Source organism: Danio aesculapii, chromosome 12, assembly GCF_903798145.1.
Source record: "Danio aesculapii chromosome 12, fDanAes4.1, whole genome shotgun sequence".
Lineage (NCBI taxonomy): Eukaryota > Metazoa > Chordata > Actinopteri > Cypriniformes > Danionidae > Danio > Danio aesculapii.
Window position 1 is genome coordinate 32,742,931 of NC_079446.1, and position 24,882 is coordinate 32,767,812.

At 32.7% G+C, this 24,882-nt stretch overlaps 1 protein-coding gene across 1 annotated transcript in view; it reads right to left on the reverse strand.

Annotated features, from left to right (window-relative positions):
• Positions 1 to 1,957: 1,957 nt before the first annotated feature.
• Positions 1,958 to 24,882, reverse strand: part of vti1a (vesicle transport through interaction with t-SNAREs 1A) — a 251,266-nt gene continuing 228,341 nt past the window's right edge. Inside the window, exon 8 of the mRNA XM_056470051.1 lies at positions 1,958 to 3,340. Coding sequence (XP_056326026.1) covers positions 3,247 to 3,340 — 94 coding nt within the window. The 3' untranslated portion in view covers positions 1,958 to 3,246. The remainder of the gene's footprint in view (positions 3,341 to 24,882) is intronic.

Consider the following 24,882-nt stretch of genomic DNA (forward strand, 5'->3'; position numbering starts at 1 on the left):
GATTGCGAAGATTTATTTTTCACTTGACACAGTTTCCTTTGTGCATCTTTAAATGAATAGAAATAAACAAAGTCTTTTATTTTATTTTTTTCCTGTTTAGAATATAACAGAGCCTTTAATTGTCATTTATAAGGATCTATAAATAATCCTCACATTAGATTAGGTCACAAAACTGGATGAAGTTAAGTTACTAAAGCATTTGTTAAATAACAAATGAACTATTAATATATGCCTGAATAATAAGATATCTAAATGTTCATTTGAATAGTTTATTAATTATTTACTTACGCATTCTTAAAAATCAATAACACTTTATTTTGATGGTCCATTTGAGTATTAGTAGACTGTCTGCTTAATATGTGCTGATACTGCTCCTTCAACAGACATTTAACTGACTATAAGTAACTTTGCAAGTACATGTCAACTTACACTAACCCTAACCCCAACCTACCACTTAAAATCTAATGAGAATTAGTTGTAATGTAGATGCAATGTGACTTCAATTAAACAAATGGAAAGTGTGACCAATAATCTTTAAAAAACAGCAACTGCTCTCAATTAACTAGTATGTAAATAATGCGATACTTAAGGAATGAAAAAATAATATTTAATTATAAAAATACAATCATGAAGCACATTTTATATGTGCTTATAAGTCAGGAATAGAGCATTTGTATCTGGAGTTATAAACTGCTTACTAACATCTGTTAATGTAGAGTTAATGCTTAATAGATAATGAATTAACTATTTGCTAATGCTTAATAAATGATTCATAGTGTGTAATTATAGTGTGACAATTATTCATGCGGTAACACTTTATAATAATTACACACTATGAACCGATTATTAAGCATTAGCAAATAGTGAATTCATTATCAGTTAAGCACTAACTCTATATAAATAAATGTTAGTAAGCAGTTTATAACTGAAGCTACAAATGCTGTATTCTTGACTTACAACCACATTTATAACATGCTTATTAATTGTACTTTCATACTTTGTTAATGATTTTTTTTAAATACTAAAGTATAGCATTATTAACAAACCAGTTATTTAAGCATAGTTGGTTGTTTTTTAAGATCATTCAAAATGAGTTAGTAAATTAATTAATAAACTATTCAAAATAACATTTATAATTCTTATTATTCAGGCATATACTAATAGTTAATTTGTATGTTAATAAATGCTTTATTAACTCAACTTCATCCAGTTTTGTGACCTAATCTAATGTGAGCACTCTTTATGCTTTATAAATCATTTATAAATGACAATTAAAGGCTCAGTTAAATTCTAAACAGGAAAAAAAGAACAATAACAACATAATTAATTTCTATTCGTTTGAAGATACACAAATAAAACTGTACTTCAAATGAAAAATAAATCTTTGCAACCTTAACAAAATAAAATTACTGTACAGTTTAAACATTGCATCTTATTATATTGTTAAATTGTTATATTGTTGTTTTCCAGTTTTATCTTGTATTTTGACTCCCGTTATTTGGCAATGCATGAACTAATTTTACTTTTTAGATTGGATTGCAAAAATGTGTTGTTCATTTGATACTGAGCCTTTAACTGTCATTTATAAGGGATTTCTAAAGCATAAACAGTCCTCACTTTAGATTAGGTCACAAAACTGCATGAAGTTGAGTTAATAAAGCATTTAGTAACATAAATAGTAACCATTACTATATGCCTGAATAATACGATATATACACATTGATTTCAATAGATTATTAATCATTTACTAACTGTTAAAAACCTCCAACTACTCTTAAACACAAATGGTTTGTAAATAATGCAATACTTCATTTAGTAATGCAAAAAAAATCATTAACAAAGTATGAAAGTACAATTATTAAGCACATTATAAATGTGTTTGTAAGTCAAGAATACAGCATTTGTAGCTTCAGTTATAAACTGCTTAATAACGTTTATTAATATAGAGTTAATGCTTAACAAATAATAAATTCACTAGATGCTAATGCTTAGTAAATGATTCATAGTTTGTAGTTATTATAAAGTGTTACCCTACATTACTGTATACAGATTTATAAATACAATCTATTTATCAATTAAGTTCAATTAACTAAAACAAATCCACATTTGGTGTATGCATTTAAATGTTGTCGTAGGTAGACATGTGCATAGCTTTTTAACTAGCTCTGCACGCAAGTTTCTTAAAATGTCTTAGAGATGTTGCCAAAGTTTTTCTGGATTTATTCTCATTTTTTATGATTCTTCATGACTTTTCATGTGGACTGGATGATAATGGGAGGAGGTCTTCAGCACTGGTTGCTTTCAGACTGCTTGTGCATACAAACATCTCACTGGATAATTAGAATTAATAACTATCTTATCCAATAAAGGTGAAAAACACCTAAAAATGTTAACAAAATGTTTTAAAATAGAAACTGATATTTCCTACTGATACACCACACAACAAGATATTAAATAACTCACTTAAAATAATTGTTTGCTAATGAAACACTAGTAGCCTAAGATTTGTTTTAGAATAAACTGTTAATTTTGTCAACAAAAATAGCGGCAAAAAATTCTTCCTTGAGCTTGACAGGTCTTCAATGGTACAGTAGTAATGTTAGTGAAAACTATGAATGTGCATCTAATGAATATCTAATAATATGATTATGAATATCTAATGAATCAAAAGCACATTAATGTTGACGAAAAAAGACGAGACTAAAATGTAGTCCAAAACATATTAATTGTTATTATTTTTGTTATAATCTAGACTGTCCGTTTATTAGATGAGCAGATCTGAGTGTGTGCATTCAGTCATGTAGACCTGTTTGCGTCAAGTCATTTTCATTGACAAAATGAACACTTACTGTACTCTACATGTACCCAATAGACAAGATTATGCTAGTAGCTTAAAAAAACTGCAGGTTATGACATACATTGATGTTTATCTTCCTGTTCTTCAACCATCTGAAGTTCTCATCATGGTCCTCGAGTCCATACGTCTGTGCCAGGTATCTCTATGGGTCGGTGAGTTTTAAAAGTAATGGAGGCAGCATAAATGCAAGGGGAGAGAGGGAAGGTGCGGTCCCCGTCCCGCTCCGCTCGACAGCAGCAAACAGAGGCCCCCTGTCACTGCCCACCAGGAATGATTCATGTGAACAATTTGTCCTAATTACTTCAGCCCAACACTTTTGTCACTATTAATCTTACACACACACGCTCATACACACTCACACATGCACGCATAGGGCCAGTCAGTGGAGATCAGTGCCCTCGCAAATTAAAATAGATGGCCAAGACGATGGTGAGGAGGATGATGGCGCCCAGGATGAAGACCAGGATGCGGTTCTGAATGATCCTGTAAGTGAGGAGACAGAAGGAGAGGAGAGAAAAAAGAGAGATTTTTAATTATAATTAGAATGTTAATAAAGCACACAAAATAGCATAATATAATAATATAGCAATTTATATATATATATATATATATATACACACAAAAAAATGATTGTAGATGTGTGACCCTGCACCACAAAATTAGTCATAAGGGTTTATCTACAGACCAACAATAAATCGTTTTTTTCATTGATGCATGGGTTTTGTTGGTACAAAATATAGTTAAAGATACTGAGAAAATTAAGATCCAAATTGAGTCCAAATTAAGTTTTTAGCATTGCACATTACTAATTAAAAATTAAGTTTCTTGGGGGCTCCAGGGTCGCAAATTTAAAGAAAAAAGTATGTTTTTGTATGACTTTTTTGCACTTTTTTCTCTATGTCATTTTACTGCTTGTTGTACACTATATAATAAATGATAAATACAAAAAAAAAAAAAAAAAAAAAAAAAAAAATCGATAAACATATTTCAATTCATATTGATATTGATATTTCAATTTATGCATTTATTTTTAAAATTATTGTGCACAATAAATTGAATTAATATACATTAATTTCTATAATAAAAGAAAAAAAAGTACTCAATTCAATTCACCTTTATTTGTATAGCGCTTTTACAATGTCGATTGTGTGAAAGCAGCTTCACATAAAAGGTCATAGTAAATTATAGTAATAGTATATAATATAATAGTAATAGTAGTATAGTAAAGTATAATTATTCACTTTCAATTCACAGTCTATAGAGTAGGCCAGATCTATATTGCACTGCTTACTGAATACTACTGTACATAACTACAGTACCTGACAAATAAAGACAACAATCTTGAATGCAACTGAATAAGTACATTTTGTGACAAAAAATTATTTACTTTTTTTACTGAACTTGCCTAACACATTTCCGAGTTCAGTTTCCGGACGAGCCCTAATATTTGTCACGACTTGGCTGAAAGGTCATGACAAAGTGAGGGCGGACATAAACAGTTGGCTTGGTTGTAATCAAACTGTACTTATTTAAACATAAGATATATAACAATTGAATTAATTGAGTACTCGAGACTAAAATATTAGATATAAATAAAAATTAGCTTTCAACCAAACTAAATGAAAAAAACAAATTCAGAATAAAACAAATGGGAGAAAGTGCCATTCAAACATCGCCAGAGCTTAATAGGGGAAAAAACATGTGCTAAGCAATTCGGTGGATGAGTCTCCCAGTCCTACTAACTGGCCAGCCACAGCAAGAAGAATGGAGGCTCGTCCCACCATTCCATATAGCAGTTTCTCTGCAGAAAATCTACATTTTGTCAACTCAGAACCAAGAAACAGCCAAAAAAAAGAAAAAAAAAAAGTGGTCATCAAATGTGGCTCTGTGGACGTGTACAGTGAGGGTGCAAGCAGGAGAAGCAAGGGTGAGACCCAATTATTGATGTATGTAGTTTGTTGGTACAAAATTTCCAAAGTGAATTCAAATCAAATTAAATTAGCTCTGCATAGTACTAATCAAATATTAAATAAAAAAACATTGGCCGGGGGGGTGGGGGGGGGGGGGGGGGGGGGTTGGGGGGGTTCAAGGGTCACATATTTAAAGAAATACGTATGCTTTTGTATGACTTTTTTTTCTGTGGAATAGGCCATTTTACTGCTTGTTGTATACTATATAATATATGACAAATAAAATAACATTTTTAATAAACATATTTCACTTCTGTATTTATGTATTTATATTCAAAGAGAAAAAAATGATTAGTGTGTAAAATAAAATGGATTAATATATGTTCATCTCTATACTGAAAGGAAAAAAATATATATATATAATTTATCACTTTCAATTCACAGTCTATGAAGTAGGCCAGATCTATATTTCATTGCTTATTGAATACTATAAAACTACAGTACCTGGCAAATAAAGACAACAATCTTGAATGCAACTGAATAAGTACATTTTGCATTAAAAAATCAATTTACTTTTCCCACTGAACTCGCTAAACACATTTCATTTCAGGCAGATCTGTCTCTTTAAAAACCAAAACACACTATCGTGGCAAAACAAGTCACACTGTGTGACAACTTAGCCTTTTTCTTCTCCATCTGTCTGCTGACATGGGTTTAGAGTGCTTATTTTCCCCCCCAACAAAGTAAAAAGTGTGGCTTGTGGCTTTCCTGCGGCTAATAAAGTTCACATATTTAGTGATGATTTTTCAGTTAAACTTACTCTCTTAATATCACATGACCACACAGTAAAGTCATTCTGTGCCTGCAGGACTTGCTCAGTCATTCACAAAGTTTGAAATAGCAGTCGCAAATTCAGATATTAAATGTTTTTTTTCCGCACCAAATGTTGGATATTTGACAATATTGGAAATCAAACTTGTCGTTTTTTTGTTTCAGATTATATATAATGCTAATGTTTACATTTGTGGGGTTGGTATGCTCTCTTATGCTCACAGAGGCTGCATTGTTTGACACACAAGAGTTTTTAGTCAATATTGGTATTTTGACAATGATATTTATGACATTTGACAATCTTTGAAAACTAACTGTGCACACATTTATCTTTCTCAGAAACTCTCAAAACTAAAAGCTTTGTACATTACATATAATATAGTGTTCAAGTGATGAAAGTTGGTAAGACTGTTTCAATCTTGTTGTTTTAAAAAGAAATCCTTAAAGCTCACAAAGACTGCATTTATTTGATTACAAATACAGTCTATCCTAAAGCTGTGAAATTATAAAAAAATAATAATAACAAATAACTATTTTATATCTGAATATTATTACAAACATTTTATTATTGTGTTAAAAAACATGACGCATTTTTCAGAACTCTTTTAGTGAAAAGAAATTAAAATAGAAATGGTATGTAAAATTCAAAACGTCTTTAAAGTAAAATTAAGTATCCATCTGACTGACCCCAAACTTTTGAACAAAAAGCTAATGGTTTTAAAGAGTTTAGAAGTCATGTCTTGGTTCACTTGGACATTTTACTAATCAAAAGCAACAAAACAAAAAGCATCTTCTGATGACTGAAACCAGAATGTGCTATATAATGTTTAGTGATGTTTTATTTGTGTGGACTGGCCATGGTATTTAGGAATGAATACAATTTTGTTCAGATGAAATCAAAACTACACTACAAACTACAATACTACAGACATGCAGTGGTTAAAACAACACTGTATTTGTTTGGTACAACTCCATACCTGCTGAAAATAATTATTATGAATACATGTACACTTACACTCAATCATAACCATCAATTACTCAATTACTCATCTCCATTTAATATATTGGGTTCAGATCCCGGACGAGCCCCCATATTTGTTACAACTCTGCTCAAAAAGCATGACAACTTAAGGGAGGACATAAACAGCTGGTTTGGTTGCAATGAAAATTTTCTTATTTAAACATAAGAGGATAAAAAAAACTAAATCAAACAATACAATTAATAGAGTACTTAAATCTATAGACAAAAAATGCTTTCAAAGAAACTAAGACTAGAAGTGGAAAAAATTATCAGAAAAAACAAATGGGAGCAAGCGACAGCCAACAACGCCAGTGCTTTATTAGGAAGAAAACAAGTGTTCAGCAATTCGGCAGATGAGTCTGGAACCTTGTCTTACCCACTGGCCGACCATAGCAGGAAGAAAGGACACTCGTCCCACCATTCCATACAGCAGAAGTTTCTCTGCAGGAAATCTACATTTTGTCAACTCAGAATCGAGAAAAGGAGCCAAAAAAAGTGGCAAAGTGGTCCAAAGTGGCTGTTTGGATGTGTACAGTGAGGGTGCGAGCAGGAGAAGTAGGGGTGAGACCCTGAGATGATCTCTCGGGGCGAGATTCTGTCTCCTGTGTCATTCCTGATAAATGACAGAATTATCCCATGTGCTGACATGTGGAGAGAGCAGGACCACTGACCACTGCTATAAGCAGGAGATGAATAACTCTCACACACCCATTCATCACCACTGCAGTCGAGCAGCACATCCAACACACACACACACACACAGTGAGTGAAAGAGAGATGTACAGTAAAGAAAGCAAAATACACACACCTCAATGCTGCTACTCAAAACTGACTAGTATTCATATATATGTCTATACTCTGAAATAGGGCTTTTGCTCAAGCTATAAAGAGGACGATTTTTTAGTGTTTAATGTTTTGCTATTTACAATTTTACAAGAGCCTGTGGTTATGCTGATAATTGGCTTAAGATCATTAAGAATACGTATTGCTTTACTTAAAGGGCAATGGCTGTTTACACTACAAAGTAAAAGTCTCTTTGGCGATTACCTCCATGCAAGAAAGTTTATCCTTAACTAGCACTTAGAGTTATACTATATGTATAAATTACCCACTTAAATGCTTTTTAATTGAGTTTTATCAACTGAAACCGAAATTAATTAATTTTGTCATTTAAAATGACATTTTACTCTTATTTCATATTTCCTGGACTCAAATGAAGTTCTCAATAAACTCATAAACATACATTTTTAAACTTAAATGGTTTAAGGCAATCAGTTTCCTTTAATGCTTTGAGTTCCCTTAACCTGACAAAAGTCTTAGTTCCCAGATGGAAGAGCAACAAATAATAACTTGACTTCTAGTTGATCATTTGAAAAAGTGGCAGAAGGTAGATTTTTCTGATGAATCAGAAGACCTATTGGAACCCGCATGGACTAAAGATTCTGACAGAAATCAGTCAAGTTTGGTGAAGGAAAAATCATGATATGGGGCTACATTCAGTATGGGGTGTGGATGGCAACATCAAAAGCCTGAGGTATCAAGACATTTGTGCTGCCCATTACATTACAAACCACAGGAGAGGGCAAATTCTTCAGCAGGATAGTGCTCCTTCTCATACTTCAGCCTCTACATCAAAGTTCCTGAAACCAAAGAAGGACAAGGTGCTCCAGGATTGGCCAGCCCAGTCACCAGACATGAACATTATTGAGCATGTCTGGGGTAAGATGAAGAAGGCATTGAAGATAAATCCAAAGAATATTGATGAACTCTGGGAGTCCTGCAAGAACGCTTTCTTTGCCATTCCAGATGACTTTATTAATAAGTTATTCGAGTCATTGCAGAGATGTATGGATGCAGTCCTCCAAGCTCATGGGAGTCATACACAATGTTAATTCTTTTTCCACTGCACCATGAATTTATATTCTATACTGTACATTTTTGCTGTTAAGTGACAAGACTTTTGTCTAAGCAAAGTCAGACCTTACTGTCCTAATTAAATAATTAAAAATCAAGGCAATGATCATATTTGATTTTGGTATGATAAGCCTAATCTACAGACCTTTACCTTCCATATTAGCCACTTCTGATACCAAATGAGCAACTACAAGTCAAGTTATTATTTGCTGTTCCTAAAACTTGGACAGGCAACAAGACTTTTGTCGGGTAGGGTATATTTAAAATGCATAAAATGTTATTTACTGAAGAATGCTGATAACCAGTGTATTTTTAACTATAAGTCAGTTAATTTAGTCAGTACTGTTTAGTAACATACATTCATCAAAACATCTTAAGACAGAAAATAAAAATAAATAAATAAAAAACACATCCAGGTTTGTAATGACCTGAGAGGGAAAAATTTTGTTGTTGTTGATTGAAATAGCTCTTTTATTTTTGAAACTTTTCACCAAAACTTTTCACATGGTTTAACAGAAAGTGGAATACTGACATTATCTTGACATAAAATACTGTAGCTGTAAGCTCACAATCAGTCGTACCATCCTGCATCACACATTCTTTATAAAGAGACATGAATTCCCATTCGTCGCTCTCCCACGATTACTTCCTGTCCCTTTGGGAAGCAGCACATCTCTGAATATCACGAACAGTCTGTACTCTTGCTTACAGTTTGTTTATGAGTGTGTTTGTTCGTGTGTGAGTGAGTGTGTGTGTCTGTGTAGCCAATATAAATAATGAATGGTACTTAAAGAGACATGTGGGAGATCTGGCCTTGCTAAGCATGCTCTGATTAATGTCCTCCGCCAAGCATGCACTCCCAATTATGAATTATGCCGGCCTGGTGTCCAATCCAGAGCTGGGGAGTCGCTATGTAAAAAGAACAGCTTCTGGATTCAGAGGCGATGAGAATTCAGGGTCAGTTCCAAGTTTCAAACCTGCTGCGTTGAAAGCAACCACCTGAATTTAGTTTAAAAAAAGTGAGTAAACTAATTGTAACTTGGAACTTTTACTTTTTTTTACAATTATGTACAAAGATTTTTTTCAAAGTAAACTAAAAAAAAGATTTACAAAATTTTTTTTAGGTAAGTGGTGGCAAACAATTTATGTGCGCTTAATTTAAACAAAAATGTTCAAATTAATTTGTTTTTTTTTATTTTTTCAGTGTAGTTAATGAAATCATTTTAAGACAATAACCTTACTCTTTTAAAGTAATCTAATCACTTTAAAAGAAAGAGTTTATACATTTTTTTTTCTGTGAAGTCAACTAATTGTCTTTTACAGATGGTAATATTTACCACCTGAGAGAGTAAATCACAATTGTGCAAACAATCATTTTATAAAGTTTTTTTCAACTAGGATACCTGGACTTACTGCAAGGGAATACTACGTTATCTCTGGAAAGGTTTAGAGAAAAACACTTCAAAAATACTGTATTAGAAAACTATTTTATTAATACAGTTAAAATGCTGTATTAATAAAAGTAATATTGTAGCCACCAACCTAAGCAAAATAAAGCTATAAAAATGTATAAAAACATAGCTGTACAAAATATATTTAAAAGAATTATAAATCAATCAATCAATCAACCAACCAACCGACCATCCAACCAAATGACCACCAACCATCCAACCAACCGAACATCCAACCAACCGACCAACCGATCATCCAACCAACCAACCAACAAACCGACCAACCAACCAGCCGACCGACCAACAAACCAACCAACCAACCGACCAACCAACCAACCAACCAACCAACCAACCAACCAACTGGCCAACCGACAATCCAACCAACCGACCAACCAACCAACCATCCAACCAATTGACCAACCGACCATTCAACCAACCGACCATCTAACCAACCAACCGACCAACCAACCAACCGACCGATCGACCGACCGACCAACCAACCACTCAACCAACCGACCGACCGACCCACTAACCAACCAACCAACCATCCAACCAACCAACCAACCAACCGACCAACCGACCATCCAACCGACCGACCAACCAATCAACCGATTGATCGATCGACCGGCGGACCAATCAACCGATCGATCGATCGACCGGCGGACCGACCGACCGACCATCAACCGACCAACCAACTATCCAACCAACCGACCAACCAACCAACCGACTGAGCGACCGACCGACCAACCGACAAACCAACCAATCAAATCAATCAAACAAAAATGTATTTAAAATTTTATTAAAAACATTGATTAAATGATTGATGATTAAAACAATATGTTAATGAAATCATAATACTGAATACATCATTGAACATTTTTTAAAATAATGCTTCAATTAAAACTAATTTAATAAAATTAATAAAAAATCTAATTTGTAAAGAAATTTGATAAATATATAAAATCATAAATATTGTTTGCTAAATGTAATTGAAGTAAATAAATACTCTTAATTTAATAAAATTAAGTAATTTAATAATTAAATTTAATTTAATAATTTAATAATTGATTAAAATAGTTTAATGAATTCATCATTTTGTTTAAATGAATTGATATTTAAAATGGGATTTTTAAACCAAACAAAGCTAATTTCCACAGCAATTTTTACCACAGTAAAAAAGCTTTAAGCAGGAAAGCCAATTACTACGTTGAACCTTTACACAAGAGTTCACGGACTGACTTTTTAACTCATAAATCAACTTGTACAAACCTTAATTTCCCAAGCTCAGCTGTAGATTTGAGACTGAAGTGCACAGCGTGTGTGTGTGTGCGTGTGTGTGTGTGCGCGTGTGTGTTGAGGGGCCAGGCTGAACTGTTAGCAGTAATGTAGATTAATCTGGCTTTGGTGAGGCTGTTCTGACAGGCCCTTGAGGCTGGGCGGAGAGGCCCCGGGCGGCCCCGCATCCACAGGCACACACACACCAATGGAGAGAGCCAATCATCACACACTGCAGACACATTTTCTTCACTATAACACCAGCACAACTAAAAACACCAACTGCAGATTTTTACAATGCTTGGTCCAACTTTAAATTAAGTGGCTTTAACTACTGTGTACATCAAAAAATGAGTACAGTTTATTTACTGTCTTCATATTGTGTTGCACAACACTTACGGTGGTCTTAAGGTGGAATACAGAGTTAGAAACAGGTTTGTTGATATGGGTAAGTTTAAGGGTGGGTTAAGGTGTAAGAGATGAGTCACGAGTGCATTTATAAATGGAATAAATGAAATTAATTACAGATGTAATTACATGCAGACCAATTTTAAAACAGAAGTGCAACGTAAAATACAGTTGAAGTCAAAATTATTAGCCCTCCTGTGAATTATTTTTCTTTCAAATATTTCCCGAACGATGTTTAACAGAGTAAGGAATTTCTCACAGTATGTCCTGTAATATTTTTTTTTCTGAAGAAAGTCTTATTTGTTTTATTTTGGCTAGAATAAAAGCAATTTTAAATTTTTCGAAAGCCATTTTAAGGTCAATATTATTAGCCCCCTTAAGCAATATTTATTTTGCATTTGCTACAGAACAAACCATCGTTAATGACTTGCCTAATTACCCTAACTTGCCTAGTTTACATATTTAACCATAAGTAGGGCGAGACAGAATCATTTTTTGCTATTTCTGCTCAGAATATTGTAAAAAAAACTGCGGATTTATGCGGAATAATTTTAAATCGTAACTAAAAACTTAATATGCTAAATAAAAAATATATACATTTTCAACTTTTATTTAAAGTTTACAATGCAAATCCTATTAGATCAAATTATTTAGTAAACAAAGAAGACTCTCATATAATACATCTACCATATATCTACTAAAAGACAGAAATGATTACTTTACAACCTGTATTGTAAATAAATCATATGAATGTTTTCATATTAGTCAGTAATATTACTGAAATTAATAAAAAAAACTGAATAATTATAAATTTATAAACAAACATTTACACAGAACAAAATAAAAAAAACTCAATGGGCTGAAAATCTGTGGAAATCTGCAGATTTCTGCGCGCGCGCGGACTCCATGTGAGCCTATTTAAATTGCATTTTAAACTGAATACTAGTGTCTTGAAAAATATCAAGTAAAATATTATGTACTGTCATTATGGCAAAGATAAAAGAAATCAGTTATTAGAAATTAGTTCTTAAAACTATTATACATAGAAACCTGTTGGAAAAAAAATGCAGAAATTGGTGAAAAATGTACAGGAGGGGTAATAATTCTGACTTCAACTGTATATGTATGGACATAATAACTGCTTGGTACTAAATTATTAATTTAAATGCAGGTACACATAATTAAGGCCACTTAAATAAATTGGGACGCACTTTTTTGATTCTTTGTTTAAGAAAAAATAAATAAAATCACATAATTGCAGAAGCACAAGACAAACGAAGGTCGAAGTTTGTTTTATATTGGCACATCTTTGCTCTGTCTTCAGCTTTTCTGGCCTGTTAATGCTGTATTTACACACTTTTACTGAGTTCATATTGCATGATTTTGTCCCCAATTTTGACTCACCGACAGGTTTTGAGAAATCGCAGACAATTGCCTGAAATCACAGGCAAATCGGTGCTTGTTCACGTGAGTAACAATCACACAGTGTGAACTAACAAACACACGATCCAAGAGAATCGCCTACGAGTCGCCGACACCCATGAGATATTTGGCATGCTAAATATCTGGAGCTAAATATCATGCTGTGTGAAGTGCAAGCACATTTTCTACCCCACTAAAGGCTTCTTTCTCAGTATGTAGTTATTAACAAAAGATATACTACGTGACCTCATGTTGTTGTCATGTCAATTCTTGCGTGCGTTTGGTTGTGAAACGTACTGTAATTTGTTTAGCGTGACAAAGTTGTCTGCGATTCTCCTATTGTAATGTCATGCTGTGTGAAAACCCCTGTCGCCGATCCATCTTGCAATGTAAACTCGGCATTACACTTTAAACGTACTGAAATGCAGAGTCCAGAACTGAGATTTTTTTTCAACTCTGCTGAAAACGTCACTGGAAAGCATATGAGTCTCTATTCACAGATATCCGTTATAATTTGAGGAACGTGTTTGGGGAAGTAATTCATCCTGTGGCGTATATGAGAGCTCAGATTCTCATTGATGGAGAGGGAACTTTTGTCTGTAAACTTTAAAATCTTCCCCGTTGGCAGTCCCTTTCAAACTCCCCTAAAAATATCCGCCAATGGATCTCAAAAGAACAGAAGCACCAAAACAGACTTATTTGCAGCCTTTTGCACCTCTTTCAGAATCAGTCTGTATTTCTCCTGACATGAGAGGCTAATGATGATGCAACCGAGGCTTACTAAATGATCTGCTCACAAACAAACACACCACATGTCTTATAAAGCACTGATTCTAGTTTTTACATGTTTTGAGAGCCAAAGTAATTTAATAAAGCGCAATTATGAACTGGCTTTGATGTAATAGTCATAAGTTATTTAACTATATAGCATAATGAATAGAATTAATTATTAAAATACTATTTAGAAGCAGCAATATGAATCATTTCTAGAACTCCAAATTCAATCAATTTAATTTCAGTTTACATGTATGTGTGTGTGTATATATATATATATATATATATATATATATATATATATATATATATATATATATATATATATATATATATATATATATACACACACACACACAGGGTGGGCCAATTATATGGATACACCTTAATAAACTTATTGGGAATTTCACAAGAAAAAACAATAGTGTGCTTGGTTTTAACATAACTTTATTCTTTCATGAGTAATTTACAAGCCCCCTCACATATACTAATGTGCCACAAACAGGCTGTTTATATTACCAATTATTCCCATTTTATTGAGGTGTATCCATATCCATATTATTGGCCCACCCTGTATATATTTACCAAAGCAACTTTACAAAAAGTGAATGTTGTGACCAGTGTTGTGCTAGTTAATGAAAAAATAGTAACTAGTTCCAGTTAGTAGTTACTTCATTCAACGAGTTACTCGATTACTTACACCAAAAAGTAATGCATTACAGTTAAAAGTAATTTTTTTGTTACTTTTCCAAAGAACATTTTTAATGCTCCCAATAATGTCCTTATAACATCACTTAAGTGCTATCAACTACCCAGTTTTAATTCATTTGCATTCTCACAACTAAAACACAAAACAAACTTAACTTAAAAGTAATTTCCTAATTTAAGTCAGAGCAGCTGCACAAAAAGGTGATAAACCAGCTGAATAATTTATTCAGAAATTCAAAAAGCTAAAACTAAAGTTACTTCAGTGTCATAAAAGTTGTACTTAATCCTTAAACATGTTCCTTCACAGCTTGAGTATGAAAACTAGCAACAATATACAACATACACAATACCGTTACAGTAATTCATTACTAGTAACATCTTATTGCCCAACACTGGATGGGACATTGCAAAGAAAATGAGAGGAAATTTAGGTGATTCTGTTTTCATTGAGTTTTTAGTTAATGGTTAAGTTGTTGTTTTTTAAATAATCCAATTATTTTTTATTGATTGACTTCATAGTCTAAGCATATAATATACATAGTTTACAAGGAAATAAAATTAAAATATAAATAAATGTGCTTTATTCAGTGTTAGATGCTAATAATGTGAGTTTTAATGCCATTTTACATGACATTTATTGTCATACTACTGAATGCAGCAGCAGATAGTTCACCTCAGATCTTGAAAATAAAATAAATTTTACTTTAGTAAAAATAAATTGAACTTTAGAACTAAACATATCAGTGATTCAGCATATGCTTCTGAATGGCTTTCTGTCGTGTTTCGTCAGGTGCAAACAGCCAAATTGCTTATCACTGCGTACTGTATCTTGACACGTAGCGTGTTGTTAGGACACGGGGTTGCAACTTAACCTGCTCACCTAATGTTTATGCTCGTAATATTTATATTCTTTGCTAATTAATAACCTCATGTGAAACTCTGAATCTGCGTCTCATTTCGGAGTCTGCTACTATCCATTGGAGGTTACATTTCAGTCACGAGGACATGCTTTGAGGACAGTCTGAATGAATGAAATATGTAATTTTCCACCAAAGCAACCCGGGGTGCTGAAATATAATTTGCTAAAGTGGCAGTGAGCGGGTTAAAAGAAACAAAAAGACAGCGTTCCTGCACGGAAAACACATTTTCAAAGCAAATAACTAACTTCAGTATTGTTTTTCAGATAAACACCAATGTTCATTTAGCATGTTTATTAAATATCTGCAATCATACTATGGTATTTTTATGCTTTAGATACAGCACACAGCACCTTTAAGTAAACCTTTTAAAATTGTATTAAAAGTATTACTGATTCCAAAACATTTAAGGTTGATATATAAAATATAAAATACTACATAAGAAAAGTTTAAATACATTTTATTTACAACCTTTTAGTGCATTAACGTTTAAATTAAGTATTTTTGAAAACATATCTCGCATTTGCTGACAATCCTGATTTGTGAAATGTTGCAGATCTAATGGTATTCAATATTTATTATTACTATTTTATTATTATTATTATTATTATTATTATTATTAATAATAATAATAATAATAATAATATTTTTTATTGTTATTGATGTTATTATTTATATTATTATTATTATTATTATTATTATTATCATGGATGTTGTTATCATTTATATTATTATTTTCCCACTATTTATTATTATTATTACTATTATTATTATTATTATTATTATTATTATTGATTTTATTATTTCTATTATTATTATTATTATTATTTCCTCTATTTATTATTATTATTATTAATATTATTATTATTATTATTATTATTGATTTTATTTTTTCTATTATTATTATTATTATTTCCTCTATTTATTATTATTATTATTATTATTATTATTATTATTATTATTGATTTTATTATTTCTATTATTATTATTTCCTCTATTTATTATTATTATTATTATTATTGTTATTATTATTACTATTATTGATGTTACTATTTCTATTATTATTTCCTCTATTTATTATTATTATTATTATTATTATTTCTATTATTATTATTTCCTCTATTTATTATTATTATTATTATTATTATTTCTATTATTATTATTTCCTCTATTTATTATTATTATTTCTATTATTATTATTATTTCCTCTATTTATTATCATTATTATTATTATTATAACTTTTATTATATCTCTAATCTGCCTGACAGTAAACCACAACACGAAGACCCCTCTATGTTCAATCTGTGTTCCTCCACCCTCAGTCTCACACCTGGGCTGAAACCCATCAATGTTTAGGAATAACAGAACCAGAGAGGAAGGCTTGTTGTATCTTCTGATGCCTGTCTGATGGAGGTTCTATCCCAAGCTGAACATGTCCAGACGGAGCAGAGCAGAGCCATCAAACCGCATCCATCCTCTCTGTCAAACACATGACAGAGGCTGGAGGACCTGCTCGTGTTGTCACAGCTCAGAGCACATGGAGAGTAAACCTGCTTTTACACACTCACATCTTCTATCTCTGTCTACTGGAAACAGAAGCTGAAGTTCAAAACGTCCAGGTGTAAATAAAACTTGCTTCAATTTAGTGGATGAAGTGCAAATCTGAACATTCAGACTGGTCAAATATTCAATATGGACTCACTATTCATGGACTCACACTTTTTAAATTGTTTGCATGTGCTCACGTTGAAATGTACCTACTTGGGTCAGGGGTGTGGGAATAAGACTTTACATTGAACGAGTTGAGTTTAAATCCCTGTGCTGGAATAAATTAATTTATGCATTTTAATGAGAAATTCATACTTGCATTGGCTTGATCCAACTGACCTCAAAACAGTGTCAAACTTAATTTTCTGTGTCCGCCTAAGCCAAATCCAGTCACATAGCAGCTAATATTTGCTAAAATATTAAATAATGTAACTATAGTCATTTAATAATAATAATAATAATAATAATAATAATAACACTATTCATCACTATTTTAAATAGATATTTTATGCTCACTAAAACAGTATTTGATTACAGTACTGTGAAAATATTGTCAAACAAATTATGTTTCACTTTTTAGCAGTAATTATGCAATTTTTTGGGTTTTTGGTACATTTCATAATGGCAGCTAAAAAAGTTGCAAAGCATGCCAATTTTTGCCTTAACATTTGTTTAGGATTTTGTTGATGACTACAAATTTCATAGGAACGGTACAAATATGCTATTTTTGTCACAGTGTAAAATTTCATAATTTTTATGCTCAATAAAATGATTATTTGATTACAATACTGTAAAAACATTATAAAACAAATACATTTTCACTTTTTATCAGCTAATTTGCCATTTTTTTTAGGTTTCTGGTACATCTCAAATTATTTTTATTAAATATAAAGCTGCAAAAAAAATTGCAAACATGCCATATTTTTTTTGATGAATACAAATTTCATAGGAACAAAGTACACATACTATTTTGTCACAGTGTGAAATGTCATAATGCAAGTATTTTTACAGTGTATTACGCAACACAAATTTTGTCAAAGCAGCTTTACAGAAATAAACATGCAAAATAAATGAAAAAAATTACATAAAAAATTATTAAAAAGTACATAAATAGTATGTAATTGTAATTTATGAAATGTGAATTTTATAAAAAATAATAGATAAAAAACAGATTATCTTTATTATATAAAGTACTGTAAGTCTTAGGCCACTAGTATTCCAAAATCTAAAAGGTTTAAAGATTATTTCTATATATGTCTGTAGCATGTCAGTTAAAAATATCAATTTATATTTCCAAACATTATTTGCTTTTGCTCCAGACGAAGATCTGATCCATCAGAGTGGCATCATCCAGTCTGTCTGGAATTACATAAAGAAACAGAACGGCAACATCAAGGATGCTTCAAAAAACCTACATGCAAAGTTATAGTACTGTTCAAAGTTTTAGCCACTTGCGTAAAAATGCAGTAAAATGAAGATACTTTCGAAAATAATGCATAGGTGCATTTTATTTATCAATTAACTTATATTAATTAAATCAAATCAACATTTGGTATGACCACATTTTGCATTTAAAACACTTGGTAATATAGTTGCCCATAGTTTTTCAGGTAGCTCTGCATGTAGGAAGCATCTTGAGAAAGAGATGTTGCCAAAGTTCTTTTGGATTTACTTTGTCTCAGTTTGTTCTGTTTTTTATATTTTATCAAATAAATAAATAAATAAATAAATAAATAAATATGTTTTCATTGTGTATTAATACTCAATATTACAAATCTTTCAAAACTTGCTAAATTTATTAGAAAAACTCCCGAAAATATAACGACACTCATTTTAATCACTAAAAAGATGAATAAATAGCAAAAAAAATCATATTAAATTTGCACTAATTGACAGTTCCCCTCATTTTACTTTAGGATAAGCAGATCATATCTCTCTTCTCTTTTGGTGTTTGGGTGTCAGAGGGTATAGTGGATCTGAGCCCCTCTTCAATTTTAGACCTTCTAAAAGGTAAAGCTCTCCTTTAAGCACACTAGAAGTTTCTCAGTATGAAGCACACAAGCAGACACTCACGATATGTGCACAGCACTGCCAAAATAACTCCTTCCAAAACCAGCAGACAAAATTAAACTGAGTCAATTGGATTAAAAACATAAGTCTAACCTCAAAAGCACAACGCCAAAGAATGAACGACCGTGTGTGTGTGTGTGTGAGAGGGAGAGAAAGTGAGAGAGAGAGCAAGCGAGTTCAAGCTACGAAAAGCCCATTTATCAGTGGAGGAGGTAGAGGAGACAGAGACAGATGAAAATAATGAGGAGTTTTCTGTCAGGAAAGATTTACAAAATCGTACCCGCGTTATTAAAATTTAAAACCTTTTTCCCCTTCTTTCCCACTATTTTTTTCCTCTCTCTTACACTCTCAGTTCCCCTTATTAGTAGCCCTAATGAGGGCAGTGGTGCACCTCTATGCCTGTGTGTGCGGAGGGGAGGTGTGTTACGCAAGTTTACCCCGTTTCTAACACCACACACATATACACACACCTTTCATAATACACAAACATCCCTCAGCAAACTCTCAACACACACACACACTAAAAACAATAACATACAGTGCAATAAAAATAAAAACACTCTTAAGCTGCTAGTTTGGAATTCAGAAACATTAAAAACCTCAAATAATAAGGAATATTCCATATTCTGCTCTATTTAATGGTCTCATTAGCAAATTTGTGACATTAAAGGTAAGGGTCTGTGATTTCTATGGTGTTGAAGAATCACACAATATAGTCATAAAGGCAGAATCAGCTGTATAATGTCAAATAAGCAACAGAAACAGATTTCATAAAGCCCTACGCTTTACAGTTAGTTCACCCCAAATTGAAACTTCTGTCATCATTTATTCACTCTCATGTCCTTGAAAAGACTTCTTTCTTTAAAAAAAAAACACATACATGTATTTTAATCAAATCAGAGACTCCTGGCCCTCCACTGATCATTCACCCAAAAGTCTGACACCTCAAATAAATGAATTCATGTAACTGTAGTGTTGTGAAGAGGCACAATCCTCATATGATCAATGGTTTAAATGCAGGCTTTTTCACACATGCACACTAACCAGCAAACATAGTTCAACCATACCTTTCTGACACGCAAAATCAAAGCTCATTGGTTTCTGTTTAAGGTTGTGTATCAAGTGACATGCAAGAATGAACCTCATTGGTTCCTCCATGCACTAAAAAAAAAAAAGACATTTGCCGTTTGTTCAAACAACTTATCTAATTTGAGCTGAAACAATTCTTGAGTTTTTTTGCAACAACTTAATTGTTTTATGTTCAATCGACTTAAATTTGTAAACATTAACATGCTAACTTAAATACTTTACATTGTCCCAACAAAAATAGATTTTTTGCACCTAAAAAAAGCATACTTGAGCTTCTTTTTCTGAATTTTTGTATGAATTATCTGAATTGTATAAAATCTTTTTTTATAGTGATCATGTCTCACTTGTGAGAGTGTAACACAAGTAGCAAGTGTTACTTTATAGCTTAACCTCTTCACAAGCTTTAAGTAAACAGAATTCTCTCAGCTTTGACAAAATATCTTATAAAAATATCTTAATTTCTGTTAAGAGTTACTCCTTACTGTGCGTTCACACCAAACGCAGCGAGAGCGTCAATTGTCAATATGAAGATTGCCAAAACTGAACTGTAAAAATACTCTGAAAGCAAATTACACCTAAGAGAGATTACTACAATGTTTTTTTTTTTTAAATCATCCCAAGTTTAAATGTTAGAATGTTCTAAATAAATAGGGCATAGGGGGGATAACTGGGAATAGAACAAAGCCAGGAACTCCACTTCTAACTACAGCACTAGAGGTGTAGTTACAAGCGTATATTGCGATGCAGTTTGCTAATGTTCATTGGAACGATGGATTTGGGAAACGCCAAATCAACAAACTATGTTTGTAACGACAGAACTTGCGACCTTAGTTAGCTAACGATGTAGTTAGTTTGTTAGTTAACGATGGTTTTTAGAAGCATACCCTTGTTTAGTTTTCATGCATAAATAAATCCACTTATTAAAGTCACAGTCCTTAACACACATGCGAATCATAACATTTTAAACTCTGTTCAAACTACTTTTTTTGTGACAACATAATTGCTTTATGTTCAATCCACTTCAATTTGTAAAATCTAATAAGTTAACTTAATACCTTCTAGGTCAGGGGTCACCAATCTTGTTCCTAAAAGTCCGGTGCCCTGCAGGGTTTAGCTCCAACTTGCCTCAACACACCTGCCTGGGTGTTTCAAGTATACCTAGTAAGACCTTGATTAGCTTGTTCAGGTGTGTTTGATTAGGATTGGAGCTAAAAATCTGCAGGACACTGGACCTCCAGGAACAAGTTTGGTGATCCCTGTTCTAGGTGTTCCAACACAAATCGTTTGTGTGGAACCCTGCATTTTTAACACTCTCTGGAGCTGCTCAGCTCTCAACTCAACATTGCATATATTGACTATTGTGGATGCACACATTGCAATATCAATGCTGAAACAATATATTGTGCAGCCCTAGTTGTATTCAAGCATGATGAACATGATTAAAGTGTTAATTACATTCTATATGGAGAGAAATTTAAGTATCACAAGTTGTCCTAACAGAATTGCCATTTTAAGATGAACCAACTTACATTTGTGTGTGCATTTTCAGCACGAGTCGATAAACAGTGCGCACTGACTATGTGAGGTGGTCTGCAGTTTCTTCTCTTTTGATAAACCGGGCTGTTCTACACTGAAGCGAGCTGAAAACAACAGAAGCGAAAGTAGGAGGAGAGTCAGCGGGATCAATGTGTTCGCTAATGCTCTGACTGATGGACATGATGCTCTCTGTGTGTCTGTGTGGTGGAGGTGAAACGGATCCTGTGTTGGAGTGTGTGATCACGCTCTAACAAAGATAAATGTTTTAGCAGGGCTTCTCAGCTGCCTTACTGTACTGTACATGTCAAAGCGGCCTTTAAACCACCTTACCTGTCAATAGCTCAGAGCTGTAGATGTAATGAAGACAGGCAATAGCCTTCTTTGTAGTCTCTTTCCGAGTGACAGAGGAAGAGTCAGCATTACCAACTGTGATGGAGCCAGCAGCTGTCAGTAAAAAGTGGACTGAAGGCTGCTTTGGAGATTTACGTCAATGGTAGAGATATGATTGAATGACATGACATGGTCAAGTCAATTAATTGGACAAAAATGTGAAAATTTTTGCATTTAAACGTAAGCTGGACTCGACATCTGCTTTGTTTTCTAATAATTGCATTTGTTTTATTTGATTATTTATATAACTATTATGCTATATTTATTTATTACATATTTATTGGCACATCAGCAACTTATGGCTATTTCGTGGCCAAATGGATATACATTAAACTATTACATGATAAAAACAAATTCGTATTATATAAAAATAAATAATAATAAATTACTTAGACAAATATATAAAATATAAATAGATAAAATTTACAAAAAAAAATATTCAAAGTTAAATATGGTTTTTCAGTTCTATTTTTGATAAAAAAAAATGTAAAACTCTTCCTGGTGGTACCTTTTTAAAAATGTCCATCAAAGTACTCTCCTTATAAAAATCCTGTCTAACGGAATTTAAACTTCTACATTCCAACAAAATATGTTTGATGGTGAGAGCAGTCTGGCAGTTATTACATTTAGGTGATTCTTCGTTATTTAATAAATATGAATGTGTCAACCTAGAATGTCCAATTCGACATCTGGTATAGACCGTCTGATCATGCCTGGTTTCGAAATTATAATTTGCTAAATGTCTTTCATTTATTTTCGGGTTAATTTCATATAATTTGTTGTTGATGCAATTGACTATTATGCTATAAGTAACATGCACTGAATAGATGGACAGACGGACGGACGGACAGACAGACAGACAGACAGACAGTAAAAAGAGAAATCTTAAATTAAATTTAAACTTGTGACACCTAAAAATTTCATTTATATTCAATTTATTTTAACTTAATTGTTTTGTAATTTTCAGTAATAAAATCTGAGTTGAAAAAACTTGATTATTTATATCTTGATTATAGATTGGCATAGATTAATTTTTTTTTAATCTAGATTAATTTCGGAATTAATCTAGATTAATCTAGATTAAAATGGCTAATTTGAATTCTGCCGAAGGCATTCAGAATATGTGTGCTACCCAAATGATAAGTCTTTGAAAACCCGTTTCTCAAGTCAGGTGGCGCATTAGACTAGGGGCTCGTCTCCCGTTTCCAAAATGCATCACAAACTGCTTGAGAAACTGTTTTACTATAATAATTGATGATGAAAATAAATTGTGTTCAATAAGATGTACTTGTGTTTACTACCTGTTTATTCAGTTAAACACAAAAGTTGAACTGTAGGCCTACATAAACTCAAAACAACGATTTTTGATTACCTTAATATGACTAAAGTCATAACTGAACTAAACAGGAATGGAATTAAGACGTGCGGAGTATGCATATATTAGTGGCATTATTAAAGTAAACACTGCAATCAAACTATTACCATCATGTAGGACTTTTTGCCATATTTTGCGACAAGATCCACACACACACCTACATACAGACACACACACATTGCGAAATGCGGAAGTTTTTTTTTTTCCATCAGCGTGCATTAGTAAATTCCATAACACTCTCACCAGTCCTTATTTGCGTCTAATACCTCAGTTGGTCACAACGACATGAATGAAATGTTTATGAGTTAAAGTGAAACTGCCAAACTGCAGCTAAAGTCAGCCATCCTGCTGACTTGATTCAGAAGGGCACTTTTTTGTCAAACGGCTCACCGGTCAGGTATATATCCGTGCTAAAATATCAAGGTGAAAGTCATCATAGCTTGCGTAGAATAGACTCAGCTCCCAACCCAACTTTGAGAATAGCTTAATGGCGATATTTTCTTTATCACACGATAAGATTCTCGCGTTAACACAGCACGTTAACGCCGATAATGGCCCACCACTAATCTTGATTACATATTAAACAAATTGAAGTCATTAAAAAATTACTTGTGGAAATATTAAGTGGATCTTTTTTTTCCAGTGTAGATAGATCTTCTTGATATGAATATTTATTTCTTTTAGAAGTGTATGCACTGAATGTATTTATTTTCCTGTTGTGGAGAAAAGGGGCTGGGCATTTAATTGAAATTACATCGGAAGCATGATTGTTCATACCTGCAATTGTCATGCACATCTTGTCAGGGAAACACGATTGTGTGGTCAGTAGTAAATCTCCCCCGAAGGCCAGAGCAAAGAAAGAAACTCCAAACATTAAGAATCTCAGGAAACTCCATAGCATTGCATTATAAACAAAGGATTTAACTACTTTCCTTGATTCAGATTAACTATTTAAACAACTAAAGAAATCAGCTTATAGAAGTTTTTTACAAACACTCAGCTGTAATTATGAAGTAGGTTTAGAGTAAAAATATGTTATTAAATTTGGTATTTTGATGTGCAGCATTTATGGTCTGTTTCCACTGAGTGGTACAGTACGGTTCGGTTTGGTATGCTTTTATGGCCGCTTCCACTGTCAAAAGGTACCTAAAAGCGAACCGTACGGTACCACTGTTTTTTTACTCTTTGCAAAGGGTACCTAGCACAACAAAAGGGTACCAAAAGATGGAGCAAGACGGGCAGCTGAACGATATTGGTTTGCAGAGATCACTCGTGCAACAAGCCAGGAGAATGAAAACAAAGAAGCCCATTTTTAAATACACAGCCGAGACATTACACTGTAAAAATATCTACATATAATTATGAGCCATGGTCAACCTGAGCTC